General features: G+C 60.8%; 1 protein-coding gene across 2 annotated transcripts; it reads left to right on the forward strand.

The window, feature by feature from the left end:
- The first annotated feature begins 4 nt into the window (after window positions 1-4).
- SEMA4A (semaphorin 4A) lies at window positions 5-11499 on the forward strand. Of its 2 annotated transcripts, XM_058860326.1 has the most exons (15): window positions 5-116; window positions 5529-5666; window positions 6640-6800; window positions 6913-6975; window positions 7057-7155; window positions 7655-7763; window positions 7875-7991; window positions 8089-8219; window positions 8487-8656; window positions 8733-8883; window positions 9123-9312; window positions 9401-9516; window positions 9615-9778; window positions 9852-9964; window positions 10055-11499. In XM_058860326.1, the coding sequence occupies exons 2-15, from the start codon at window positions 5531-5533 to the stop codon at window positions 10675-10677; spliced, it is 2343 nt and encodes a 780-aa protein (XP_058716309.1). In that variant the 5' UTR covers window positions 5-116; window positions 5529-5530; the 3' UTR covers window positions 10678-11499. The 2 variants fall into 2 exon arrangements, with proteins under 2 accessions (XP_058716309.1, XP_058716308.1); XM_058860325.1 differs by lacking the exon at window positions 5-116 and having other exon boundaries at window positions 5470-5666.
- The last annotated feature ends 2560 nt before the right edge of the window (window positions 11500-14059 follow it).

Genomic DNA, 14059 nt, shown 5'->3' on the forward strand with positions numbered 1-14059 from the left:
CGCTGGGGAGAAGGAGAGCCGTAAAGCCGATGCATAATCGGCTTTACCAGGCACAGCGCTGCGGAGCCGCGATGTGAGGGGACGCAGGCGGGCGCCCGGGGCGCAGGCACAGCCAGGTAGGTTCCCGGGATGCCTGGTCTGGGGGTACCCCCTGCCCCAGTGCTTGGATGCCTGGGTTCCCCCATGCTGTGTGGGGCCACATCACCCCGGCTCTGGGTGCAGCAGGGCTGAGGCTCAGCAGGGCAGGGGGTGCCAGGGGGTCGAGGGCATTGCTGCCACCTCCCAGCTCCACATGAGCCTGTGGACACCCAGCAAGGTGCCATCTCCCCTCCCAGGGGAGGGGTGCAGGGAGGCGTCAGAGGCAGGTGCTCACAGCATGAGAGGGAACACACTGGCCCCCTCGCTGTCCCCTGTTTGCCCCTCATTTCTGCCAGCTCAGGGATACCCATGCCACAGTGCTGGGGCAGCCACCCCCACAATGCTGCAGCCTGTCCCTTCTCATGGGGATCCAACCCTACTCCAGGCCTGGCACTGCCATCCCACAAAAGTCGAGGTTGTGCCTGAAATAGTGGGTTCCAAAATGATGGGGGGAAGCCACCCATGGTGCTGGCGTCTCGTGCTGCTGCCTGGACATGTTCTTGGGAGATGGGTCAGGAGACACGGGAACTGCCATGGGGAACTGCCACGGGGAAGTGCCACGGGGAACTGCCTTGGGGAAATGCAACAGGGAAATAATGCCCTGGATCCTACCAATGTCCCCCACAGAGCCCCAGTGTCCTGGCACTCCTGGGCTGAGTCGTGCTGGGGAAAGGCTGAGCTGGAGACCCGTGGGGACTCTGCACAGCCCCCAGGGACATTGCAGAGCCTTGTAAGGACAATACAGACAAGAATGGGGTCCTTAGAGAGCTCATACACTCCCCACTGTATGGGTGTGGGGACCCTTCACACCCCAGTGTGGATCTTGCATAACCCCGTGGGGACCTTTCCCATCCCTGTGGAGCCATGGGGACCTTGCACAGCCCAGAGGAGAGTCACAACCCACAGGGACCTCACACACCCCTAAGGGGACTTTGCAGAAGAGCCTGTGAAAAAGCTCCAGCCCCTCTCCAGCCAAAGCACTGACTCAAGGTCAGGTTTCTCCCACTCCTGCTGTCCCCCGGATCTGAGCCCTGCTTCGGGTCTGGCAGGAGGGAGATGGGATCCCAGAGCAGGGGCCATACAGCCTGCAGCCTGGCCTTCCTCATTTGTGTGCTGAATGTTGGGGTCTCTTCAGGGGTGCCCTGGGTGGGCAGGAGTTTGGGCACCCCTGAAGTTTGAGGACCACCAGTTCTTTTGGGGGAAAGTCTAGCACAGCAAGCCTTGTAACAATGACTGACTCCAGTGTCTGGCAAGCCACCAGGGTTTACCAGCCAGGGCATAGCTGAGTGGGTGCTGGGGGCCCCACCAGCCCCTCACCAGCCCCTCCAGGCCTCTGCATGCCCAGGGAGATTAAGGTCAAGCCACCCCGCTAATCCCAAGGGGGGGTTAAGATGTGAGCTTGTGCCCACTGTTACCCCCATAGCTGCACCCCAAGGTGCTGCAGGTTATAGGACCCCCACAGGGCTCTCTGGGGCTGTCCAGGCAGGGCTGAGGGGCCACAGCTCAGTCTTGGGGTGGAAGGAGTCTCCACAGCAGGCTCCAGCTAAGCTTCCAGTGCTGGTGGGCACTAGGCACAAGCTCCTTACAGATCCCCGCGAAAGGCTCCAGCCTCCTGAACCCTGTGGGAACTGCAGAGGCACTTGGCTCTGCTCTCCAGCCCTGGCAGAGCAAGTCCCCCAGGCAATGGGCCTGCTGCAGGCTTGTGGGGGCGCTGATACTGCACCCCAGCTGGTGCAGAGGCTGGCACCTCGCCAGTGCCTGGGCTGAGGGTGTGCAAGACTGAGGTCATTACGGGGAAGGTGGCTGCAGAGGGGGAAGTGGTGGCTGGGGATCCTGTTTTGGGGCTCACGGCACTGTGCTCTCACACAGCTGGGAAGGCAAACGGGGAAAGTTCCACAGGAGGAGCAGGGTCTGCAAGCACCAGCAGGGCCAGGCTTTCTGGCAAGGGAAATTTCAAGGTGGGAAATGTCATAAACCAAAATTTGTGGATGTTGGGGGGGGGGGGGGGAACATGTGCAGTCTGGTGCCACAGCTGCACCCCAGGCCTCCTCCCGGAACCCCCCAAATCCATGTAGCGTGGGAAGCCAGAGCCGGTAGCACTCATCTGGGATGGGTCAGGTGGGAGGGCTGAGACAGGAATGGGGATGCAGGGATAGGGTCTAGATCTGGAAGTGTTGACATGGGGGTGCAGGGACTTGTTGCCAAAAGCTGAGAACAAAACTGGGGTGAAGGGCCCCGGTGTAGTCATGGGGACACAGGAATGTGTCAGGACAGGAGTTGGATGTAACACGTGTGGGGGTAGAGGAGTGTCCCTGTACCTCCTGGGGGTGGGGGTGTCGGTGGGGTGTGTGGGGTAGGGGAGGTACTGCCCACCCTCCATGCGCGGGGCCGTGTCCCGGTGCGGGGGCTCTCGGGGTCCGCAGCCCCGTGTCCATCCGTCAGGGTCTGTCGGTGCGGGGGGGCCGCGGACAGCGAGGTTCAGCCGTAGCCATGGCGACGTGAGCCGGATGCGGGGCCGGGGGATGCTGCTCCCGCCCGCTCGCCGCAGGTCGGTACCGCCGCACCGCGACCCGAGGGGGGCCTAGGAGGGTCTGGGGACGCTCCGCGTGGGCGGGAGGTCGAGCAGGAAGGGGGAAGTCGCCATAGTGGGGTTGGGCTTGGGGGACCCCCAGCGCTGATGCTGCTAGACAGCAACAAAGAGGCTGAGGTCCCGGCCCTGGGGAGACCCTCCCCCCCGGCACCCCCCTGGCAGGCCCCCGCACTCCCTGCGTTCACATTCCTCCCAACCCCCCCTTTCCTCAGTCTCCTGTGCACCCGTCCACACCTCCTCCACCCCTCAACACCCCCTGCACATCCTCCTCTCTCTTACCTGCACCCCCCCAGCTCTCCCCACCTTTGTATGGAACACCCCCATCGACACAATCGTCTCCCATTTCCTCTTGTGTACACCCCCCAAATTCCTCCCCTTCATCCTCCCATGTCCTTATCCACACCCCCCCACCCTTGCCTTCCATCTCACACACACACACCCTGCTCCGGACCCAGGGGGGTTGAACGAGCTTCCCCCAGGCTGAGCTGTCCCAGCCCCTCTTGGGTGGGATCCTCCCAGCATCCCAGGAGCATTCCCGCACCCCCCACACCACAGGGATGCTCCTGGGATGTGACATGGGCAGGGGATTGCAGTCCAGCTGCAGAGAAGGACCAAACTCTTCTCTGCTATGGGAAATTGAGGCACGAGGAATGTCTGAGCAGCTGGAGATCGGTCCACCAGCTTCACACCTGCCCTGCATCCATCACAACTCACCTTGCTGAGCACAAGGGCTGGGCCTGGCTCCATCCCGTGGCAGGTGATGTGCTCTTTGCAGGGAGTGTGGGTGTTCACTGACAGCACAATATTCACTGGCTTAGAGGGAATCCTCCGGGTGAAGATCCAAGCAGGAGCAAGACCCATGAAGCCACAGCTGTGGTCAACCTGAAAGTACCAGGGGAAACTAAACCACCCCAGTGTTGAGAGACTCCTGGTGGCACTTGCTCCCCTGTGCCAAATCCTATATAGGGAGGCTGTAAATTAGGTCCCCCCACCATGTCTCCAGACCACTGTGACCAGGGGACCCAAATAAGAGGAAGGACAGGGCTGAGAAGGGATTCCAGCTTCCCACGCTGCTGGAGCAGCCTCAAGGCTGCTGTCGCCTAACATCCTGTATCAGCCCTGGCTCATGCTGGGGAACACTCTGGCGCTTTTCCCCAGCCCCACCACAGCCCCAGTCAAGCCTTCAGCCTCGCCAAGGAGCCTCTGCTCCCATTCCCATCCCTCCTCCCCCTCCGCAGCCTCGGTGGCTCTGGCCCAGGGCAGAACAATGCGGCCGGTCCAAGGCTCCGTGCGGCCCCGTCCCTCAGCCAGCCCTTCGCCAAGTGGGAAATCCGGGGCAGAGTAACCTACTTTCTGTGCTCACAAGAAGCTTCTGTCCCAGCCAAGCAAGGTGGTGAGGACAGAGCTGCCCTCCCAGGGCTCCATGTCCTGGTGGGCTGCTGTGGGGACGGGAGAGGCAGGTAAGGAGGCCCCAACAGGGCAGGATGCTCCCCAGCCTTGTCCAGAGGGATATTGGGGTACTTCAGGTGTGGCTGTGATGTTGAGGAATTCCAGGGCTTTGGCTTTGGGGGATTTGCTGCCTACAGCCATCCCAGAGCTGCCTGGGGTTAAGGATGGAATCTCCAGGGAGGCAGGTTCCTGGAACACTTGTGGGAGCTTTGCGTGATGCTCCGCCCCGTGGGGCTGTTTGTGGGGAGCAGCGCTTAGCCCTGGGGGGCTGGTTTTCTGGGTATTGCTTGTCCCCATGGGGCTGGTTTTGGGGCTGATGCTCAGACCCACTGTTGGTCCGCACAATCCACAGGAAAAGTGCCATCGTTTTCCTCACCCTAAAGATTTCCCCAGCGAGCAAACTCAGGCACCTGAGCACATCTTTCTTCCCCACGTCACCCCCCGGGCATTCAGCCGGAGGAGCAGAGCTCCCTGGTTCCCTTCCCAGCTGCCTCCACCAGGCTTCGCTGCTGTCCCTGCGGGGGTGCGAGGCAGGGAAGGCGGGCGCAGGCGCCCACTGCCCCAACCTGCCGAGGCTCGTCCTCTTCCAGCAGGACTTTCAGGTTCCCGCAGTCCCGGCGGAGCCACGCAGGGCTGGGTTGGGCTGGGCCGGGCTGCAGCGAGCCCAGCACGAGCCGGGCTGGGAGCTTCAGCTGGATCCAGGGCATGGGCCCACGGGAGCCCGGTGGCCGCAGCCCCCAGGGCTCAGGCCCCTGCCTGGTGCCCGTGCTGCAGGGGTGGAGGTGAGCGGCTCTGTCCTCGCCCGCCACAGAGGTAATGCCGCTCGCTGGGTACACGGTGGCCATCAGCAAAGGGGTCCTGGGGACCGCGAGGTTCTTGAGCCGTGGCTCTTTCCCCAGTGCTTCTGGCATGAGCTGCAGAAAGAACTGCAAGAAGGGGGTTCCTGTGTGTGTGTTCCACCCCGTTTTGTGGACGCTCTGATAACTGATGGAGCCAGGCAGAGAATCCATCAGATTCCCTGATGGGAATGGGCTCTGAGGCTCCGGGAGCAAAGGCATCTGGACACGCCTGTGCCGGGCCCCCACGCAGGAGCCCCGGAGGGTGAGGGGATGTCTCTGACAGTGGCAGAGATTTTGGTGCAGGAGCCCCGCTGGGCGAGGGGACATCTCTGACCGCCGGTGTAGCAGTGGGAAGTTCGTGCCCAAACTGGGGGACCACGTGCAGCTGGAGGCGCTGAGGGCCCCCCCATCCCCCGCCTCTCTGTCGGGTGCTCCTTCCCCTGTCTTGTTTCCGCCGGGTGAAGCGACACGCAGCCCAGCAGCGTGTGCCCTCACCCTTGCCCTCCCCGCAGGGATGGTGGTGGGATCCTCGTGGGGCGCGTCTCCACCGCCCCCCGCCATGCCCGCCGCCCTTCGCCTGCTCTGTGGGGTGGTGGTGCCGGCTGCCATGCTCTGCGCAGAGCCCCTGCCCCGCGTCACCTTCCCCAGCGGTGAGTACGGCACCGGGAAGAGCTGGGACAGCTGGGGAGGGGGACACACAGCGTGGGAGAGTGTCCATTCTCAGGACTGAGCCCAGCACCAGGAACCTTGGGGAGCCCCCCATCATAGCCCCCCCTGCCCCATCACTGACCTTCACGTGGGGCTGGAGACAGTGCCAGTGGCTGCAGGTGATGCAGTGGGGGATGAGAGTAGATGGGGCTGCTTGGCACCCCAACACCCAATGGGCCAGATCCAACAGCGATTTTGTCCCCCACCTGGCACCCAGGGTCTGCTCAGGGTCACCCTGCGGGGAGGAAAGGCTGCTTCTGGAAGGGACAGGGCATGGCAATGTCCAGCTGAAGGGCAGGTGGCAAAGCAGGAGTTTGGGGGGCTGCGATGTAGCAATTGGGCTGCAAGAGGGTCTGTGCCCCATGGCAGGGTCGTGCCATTCCAGCCCTGACTGCAGTGTCACTTCCCTTTCCCCATGAAGCCATGCCCAGAATTGCAAAAGTCCCCCAGTTTCGGTGCCTGGTGGAGATTAACGAGAATCTGCATTCCCTGGCTGTGCCCGAGGGCACCCTGGGGGCTGATGACCCCCCTAGTCTGACACCTTGGGAGCTTGTAATCCCTCCAGCATGGCACCCTGGGGCAGTGCATCCCCCAAACAGAGCACTGCCCTTGGCCATGGCCCCAAAGCATCACAGGCACAGCTTGGGGGAAAATGCACCCCATTTCTGGGGGTCTGCAGCTCGGGGATGTTCAGGTCTTGCAGTAGGACCTGGAGGGAACAGGGGGAGGTGGGGACCTGGAGGGTGAAGGGGTGATGGTGGTGTGGGAGCTGAAAAGGAAGAAGTGCACCACATTTCCTGTGTGAGATGTAACGTGAGCCGCAATGGCAACTGCTGCCACATACGCACACGGATGGTGGTGGTGGTGGTGTGCGTGTGACACCTTGGGTCCTGTCACCTCCTTTGCTCCTGCCAGGGGACCCCCGGCGGACCCTCACCCACTTCAGCCAGGATAACGTCTCCCATTATGACATCTTCCTCCTGGATGAGAGCAAGGACGAGCTGTATGTGGGGGCACGCGACTGGGTGCTGGCCCTCACTGTTGGCACCCCTGGCAGCATCCGTGCCAAAGCCTCGGTGAGCAGCCACCACTTTTGGAGAGGTGGGAGGGGGAGGTGCCTCTGCCGTGTTTCAGTTTCCCCGTGGGGCTGGGCTCAACAGCCCAGGGACATCTTCATTCCCTTTGCAGATAATGTGGGGACCCACAGCCAAGAAAACCTCCGAATGTGCTTTTAAGAAGAAGAGCCAAGAGGTGAGATGGCCCTGTGGAGGCTCAGGGGTGCCACAAAGCTACTGGGGTGCTCAGCACCCAACTCTGTGATTTCTCCCTCAGACTGAGTGCTTCAACTTCATCCGAGTCCTGGTGGCCCTCAACCAGACCCACCTCTACGTCTGTGGGACCTACGCCTTCAGCCCCGCATGCACCTACATTGTGAGTTTCCTCCCCAGGAGAGGGTGCAGGGGGTCTCTGGGCAGGCTGCAGTGTTGCTGCGAGGACCCACAAAATATGGCCCCAGAAGTGAATTGCATCATGAGGTGTCCCCAGGATGGAGGTGCTGTGTGTCCCCCTCAAGGGACATCTTTGTGTCCCATCTGCTAAAGGAGCCCTTGGTGATTCTCACTCAGCTGCCAGCAACTTGTCCTCTGGCAGGGAAGCCCCAATTTTGGGTCCCCTCAGGTGACTCTCTGTCCCTGCCTCAGTTTCCTCTGTGCTGAGCATGCGGTGGGGACTGCCACTCTGCAAAATGAAAATGAGGGAAGGTGACAGGAGCCGGGTACCCCCAGCATCCTGTCATCACCCCTTGTCATCATCCCTGCACCCACCTTGGAGACGTGGGCCACCCCATGTCTGCAAGGTATTCCACAGTCATTCCCTACAGATTTGGAGTTGTTTTCACTCCTTTGTCTGATTTTTCTCCCCTTTTCCATAGCACCTGGAAAACTTCACACTGGTGTCCAGTGGCAGAGGACAACCCTTCCTGGATGGGAAGGGCCAGTGCCCCTTTGATCCCCAGCACACCTACACAGCCCTGCTGGTGGGTGAGTATGGGGCCAGTGGCCTCACAGATGGGCACCCATCCCTGGGACGGAGTGGAGGGTGAGGGTGGAGGGTCCTCACTGCGACTCACCCCCCACTCTGTCCCTGGGCAGATGGAGAGCTCTATGCCGGCACCATGAACAACTTCCAGGGCAACGAGCCCATCATCACCCGCTCACTGGGCACCCGCACCCTGCTCAAGACAGACGCCTTCCTCCGCTGGCTCTCGGGTGAGCAGAGGGACGGTCCTGGGGAGGATTCCTGGTGAGGTGCCTGCAGCCCCCTCAGCTTCAGCTCCTCACCCACCTGCCCTGGCTGTGCCTGTAGCCGATGCTGCCTTCGTGGCCTCCTTCAGCATGCCTGGGGACGACAAGGTCTACTTCTTCTTCGAGGAGACAGCGGACGAGTTTGACTTCTTTGAGCGGCTCCTGGTGCCACGGGTGGCCCGCGTCTGCAAGGTGTGTGCAGGGCTGACAGCAGGGAATGATGGTGGGCTGCAGTGGGTGTACAGTAATGGGGAATGAGGACCATGTGGGACAATGACAGAAGATGATAATGGGGACAATAGTTGTACTGTGATTGGCAATGATGATGGGGATAATGACATGGGATGATGACACTGTGGGGATGACAGCGATGTCAGGATGTCCCCTGACAATGAGAGAGGACAAAGGGAGTAACCGGGTCTTGTCACCTTGGTAATGAGCACCCTCTGGCTCCCACAGAGCGATGTAGGGGGGGACAAGGTACTCCAGAAGAAATGGACAACTTTCCTGAAGGCGCAGCTGGTGTGCTCCCAGGCTGGCCACTTCCCCTTCAACGTCATCCACCATGCCTTTGCCCTGCCCCACCACAACGGCCGCTCCGACTTCTACGCTGTCTTCACCTCACAGTGGTGAGTTCCTGGGGGTGTGGAGGAAATCCGGGGGCGTGTGCCCTGCCTCTGCCCACCTGGCTGTCCCTCCCTGCAGGCAGGCGGGCAGGGCGGGCAGCGCCGCCGTCTGTGCCTACAGCCAGGAGGATCTGGAGAAGGTCTTTGAGGGCAAGTACAAGGAGCTGAACAAGGAGAGCTCTCGCTGGACTGTCTACAGTGGCCCCGACATGAGTCCCCGGCCTGGCAGTGTGAGTGCTGCCCACTTTTGGGGACTGGACTTTCCAGGGGACAATGTTGGTCCCCAAAAGATGGGGTCTGTCTATCCCAGTTTGCCCTGTGAGCTCACACTGCAAGTGGGATGAGAAAGGAGAAGGGTCCCTCTGCACCCCACTGATGCTGGCACAGGGCAGTGCAGTGATGCAGCACATCCTCCCCTCCCTGTGCCTCAGTTTCCCACACCAGCACAGACCCCTCTTTCCCTCCACAGTGCTCCATGGGTCCCTCCTCCGACAAAGCCCTCACCTTCATGAAGGACCATTTCCTAATGGATGGAAAGGTGTCACCCATCCAGGGGCGGCCTCTCCTGGTGAGTTCGGATGTCATCTACACGCGCATCGCAGTAGATGAGACTCGTGGCGTCTTGGGGACCATGTATCGTGTCATGTTCCTGGCCACAGGTGGGTTTATATGGGGGTGCACATGGGGTCACCCCTCCAACCCTTCCCTTGGCTCCAAAGCCCTGGTGATGTCCCCTGTGCCCCACAGCCGAGGGTCTCCTGCACAAGGCAGTGGAGCTGCCTGAGGGACCCCACATTGTGGAGAGCATCCAGCTCTTTGCAGTGCCAGAGCCAGTGAAGAACCTGCTGCTGGCCCCAGGGAAGGTAGGGCAGATGTGATCACCCAGACCACCCAACAGCCATCCAACACTGCCACTGGAGGCTCAGGGGGGAGGCTCAGCCCTGCACCTCTCCCTCCCCAGGGCGTCCTCTATGTGGGCTACTCCAGAGGCATCCTGCAGATCCCACTGGCCAACTGCAGCCTGCACCGGAGCTGTGCCGAGTGCGTGCTGGCACGGGACCCTTACTGTGCCTGGCACAGCCCCAGGGGCTCCTGCCGGCCCTCCCGCTTGGCCGCCGAGGACGCGTGAGCAGCGGGATGAGAATGGGAAGGGGGTGTGGAAGTCGTTGGGATGCTGACCCCGTTCTCCTGGCCACAGGAGTGCATGGCTGCAGGACGTTGAGACAGGGAACCCGGTCACCACGTGCCACCATGGGAGGAGTGCAGCCATGCCCCGATCCTGGGGGGCCCCAGAGGATCCTGCCGTACAGGGTTGAGTATGGGAGCACGGTGGGACGGGGCACATGGGGTTGGACAGGGCACATGGGGTGCACCACGTCACCCTGTTCTCTGCACCCACAGGGCTCAGCCCCCAGCTGAACACCGTGGTCCAGCTGCTGTGCCCTCGCCACTCCGCACTGGCCACCTACAGCTGGCAGCAGCCCAGCAGTGCCTGGGGGCACACAGTGCTGCTGCCTGACCACACGCTGGTGGTCATCATGCAGCAGGGAATGGCCGGCACCTACAAGTGCCAGGCCACAGAGAACGGCTACACCTGGACCGTGGCTCACTACCAGCTCAGGGACTCTGGCAGGGGGGCCCTGGGGGATGGGCTGGATGAGGAGTTGGCCTGGGGGTCCTCGGGCCCTGGCAGTCCCCGGTCATACTGGCCACAGTTTGTCACAGTGACGGTGCTGCTGGCGCTGACACTGACTGTGGCTGCCTGCCTGGCCCTCCTCGCCTACCGTGACCAGCTCAAAGCTCGAAGCAAGGTGCGGGGCTGCAGCACACCCCACAGCCCCCCATCCCGCCACCGGGAGAAGGTGCCCCTCAATGGGGGCACCAGAGAGCCCCCAGCACCTGGAGCTGCCACTGAGGAGGAAGAGGAGGAGGATGTCGGCTCCCATGCTTGCTGCCTCCAGCTTGATGGGGACATCGATGTTGACAATAACCGACTCCACGTGCCAGCAGGGGACACAGCGTGACACTGCCAGCGGGTCAGGGAGACCCTGGGGAGGGGTGTGAATGTGAAAGGGTTTTTGTTTTTGTTTTATTTAATACACCTGTTTTAACCTAAGGTTCACATTCTGGGGCAGCGGGTGGAATGGGCCCTGGGAGCAGTGGGGATGGGATGGGGAGAGGGAGTGGGATGGGTAGAGAGTGGAGGGCAAAAGAAGGTCATGGGGACAGGCAAATGACATGTCACAGAGGAGAAATGTGGCTGTAGGGTAAGGATGCAGGGTGAGGATGGCTGGAAATTGTAGATGCTGACAGTGGTATTAACGTCATGAAAAATCCCAGGTTTCATGAAAGCCTCAACATGGGGCAAGCTGTGCTCAATGAACTCCAGAAGCCAAGTCCAGGGGCATTCACCCTGCATGATCCCGACCTTTGGGTCCCCGGGGTGGCAGAGCCCCCCACTTCTCCCGAGCTGTCCCCCCACGCCCCATCCGATTTCCAATGTCTTTGATCTGCCTTTTTAAAGTCAAACCAGCTGTAAATTTTCCTGCTCTTTGCTTTTTTATTAAAAAAAAGGAAAACTCAATGCCTCACATTGCTGGGTCCATGGAGCAGCCCCGGGGGGCTTTTGGGCAATGTACATGGGGGTGTGCAAGGCCCGGGCCAGGGAAACACGTGTGCACACGCGTGGGTGTGCAGGGACACTCGTTCCGGTGTGCACCACGTGCAGCGAGGGGCAGGGAGAGTGGGGAGTGGGGGACACACTCACCCATCGCTCCTTTCCCCTGAGTGCATCCGTGCTGTTTTCCGCTCCTCGCCGCGCCCCGGCCGCTCCAGCTCGCAGCACACGGGCCCCGCAGGCGGCCGCTGACGGCTGCTGGCCCTTTAAGAGCCGTAATTCGGCGCGGTTCCTTTAAGGCGCCCGCCCCCTCCCTGCCGCCCTGTTTACTGCGGGCCGGAAGCGTGCGGCCACTTCCGGTGCGGCCTCTGCCCGTTCCCAAGATGGCGGCGGCGCTCGGCTGCTGACGCCGCCGGTCACTTCCGGCCGGGGAGCGGCCATGGGGAGGCGCGGCGGGGCCGGCCGGGGGGTCGCCGGGGGTCCCTCCCGCCGGCGTGAGGTGAGGGGGGGCCGGGGCCGGGGTCGGGCCTGCGGCGGGCCGGGGAGAGGCCTGGTCTGGGCCAGCAGCGGCGCGGCAGGGCCTAACGGTGTTGGCCCGGCCCGGCCCGGCGCCGGTGCGGGCGGCGGCGACTGAGCGGGGGCCTGGGCAGGTGTGGAGGCTGCGCAGCTGGACGGGAGGGCGGCAGGTGCGGGAGAGAGGGGGCGGCTGGCGAGGGTTGCACGTGAGCCGGGATGGGGGAGGGGGTTGGTTTGAGACCTACTTGGCCTTGAAAGACCCGGGGAGAAGGGGCCGGAGGGTCCCGGGGCAGACTGGGAAGGGCTCGGCGAGGCCTCCCGGGGCAGACGGGACAGCGCTTGAACGGTTGCCGGGAAAGGAGCTGGAGGATCCAGGGACCCTCAGCAGGGCAGAGGCCGAAGCTCCCTCCGGAGCGGACGGGGAAGGGGCCGGAGCCCCCCGGGGCTGCAGGGGTGAAGCTGGCTTGGGGACAGTGGGGACACCCCCGCGACACGGAGCCGCGGTGCTGGGGACGCGTCTGGCCCGGCAGTGACCTTGAGCGGATCCCGGACCGAGCTCTGCCGCTGTTGACGGCCTCAGAGCACGGCCGAGCTTTTGCGGTGCAGGGATCAGAGTTGGTGGCTTCGCTCAGGGGGTAGGAGGGTGTGGGGGCTCAGCCCGCGGGGCTGAGGGTGCTGGGGAGAGAAGTGCTGTCCTCAGAGTGCCGCTGCCACATCGGTTCCAGAGCGACAGCTGCTCCGGAGAGCTGCGGGTTGTCTGCGGGGCTGGGGTTGTGGCCAGGATTCCCCCGCGGGTCTGTGTCCACTCCCCCCGGGGTGAATTTAAGCAATGAACACTCGATTAGCTTAGCTCGGTGAATTGCGTGTGGTGCTAATAACACCAAGGTCAAGGTTCGATCCCGCAATGGGCCGTTCACTCAAGAGCTGGACTCGATGGCCCTTCTGAGTCCTGTCCAACTGAGACTATTCTGTGATTCTTTGCTGGAGGAGGTGCCAGGCGTCAGCGCTGACTCTGGATGGTTCCCAGGCGGGTGCTGAGGCATTAGCATGCTGGGCAGGACACATCCCTGGCCAGGGCACACAAAGGCCCTGTCTGTGTTTGCCAGAGAATCATCTTTAGCTCCAGCTGCAGCAAAGAGCAGTTTGGGGACCAGACTGAAATGGTGACATTAAAAAGACAAACTGGAGGGGATTTATAGTAAGTTGAGTTCTGTATATAGGGGACTGAGGCTGTGCCCAGACGAGAGAGCAGGAGCAGGGACACCCTGCTTGGTATCCCCTGCTTGGGTTTCCAGGCAGGAGTTCAAGAAACGCTGTTTTGTGCATGGTGGGAAGGAACCACTGAGGGATGGTTTTGGCATGGAAGCTGCTCACAGATCTGTGAGCTGTGGTGTTCTTGTACTTTGTTTTGAAGGGCAGGTCAATTCTTAGGAGATGGAGCCATTACTTTTATATCAGTCTCCCTAAAATTACTTGAAAGATAATCAAAGAGTTGCTTAATGAGTGTGATGGGATCCCTGCCCTGAGCAAGGCCTTGGTCTAAATTTCTGGAAGATTAAATGCTCTGAGCACAACTCTTTATGTTGGCAAAGTAAGAATTGTGGCCATGCTGGTCATCCCTGGAGCTGCCAGGATCCCTTCCTTCTTCCACACAGTAGGGACTTTGAGTGCCTCAAAGTCCATGGGGTTAAAGTGACTTTGTCTAACTCAGATCCCGAATGAGAGGAGTTATTTGTGAGAGTCCAGAGGAAGTTCAGCTGTTTCCTCAAGAAGTTATGGCTGAAATTCTAAACCCAAAGCCCTAGTGCACATAAAACTAAAGCTCAAGGATACTTCATTACTATTAGTAGTAATATTAGTATTAGTATTATTTTGTTTTTCATATTGCAGCAATGAGAATGTTTTTTGCAGGCAGCCCTTTCACTTGTGTGGAGCTCGATTCCATCCCTGGATGGCAGAGGAATTTGGAGTATGGACTAAACCCTCAGGCTTCGTGAGGGAATCATATTGGCTGGACTCTATTTTATTTTTTTTAATGAAATATTAAGCTAGTGGGACTTCTAACAAGAACCAAATCATGTTTTCATAGGTGCTGTGTGTAGATAATTCCTGTGCAGGAAGCTTTGTGTCAAATCATGTCAATATTAGCAAACCCAGTAAGGCTGTAATTGTAACTAAAGCAATCCAAGCTTTGTTTAGCCAAGCAGTGGTGTTTGTTGTGCCTTAACTGCCAAGGCAACTGCCTGGAAGGGCGATGTGTCACTCTTTACAGT

Source organism: Poecile atricapillus, chromosome 33 (genome assembly GCF_030490865.1).
Source record: "Poecile atricapillus isolate bPoeAtr1 chromosome 33, bPoeAtr1.hap1, whole genome shotgun sequence".
NCBI lineage: Eukaryota > Metazoa > Chordata > Aves > Passeriformes > Paridae > Poecile > Poecile atricapillus.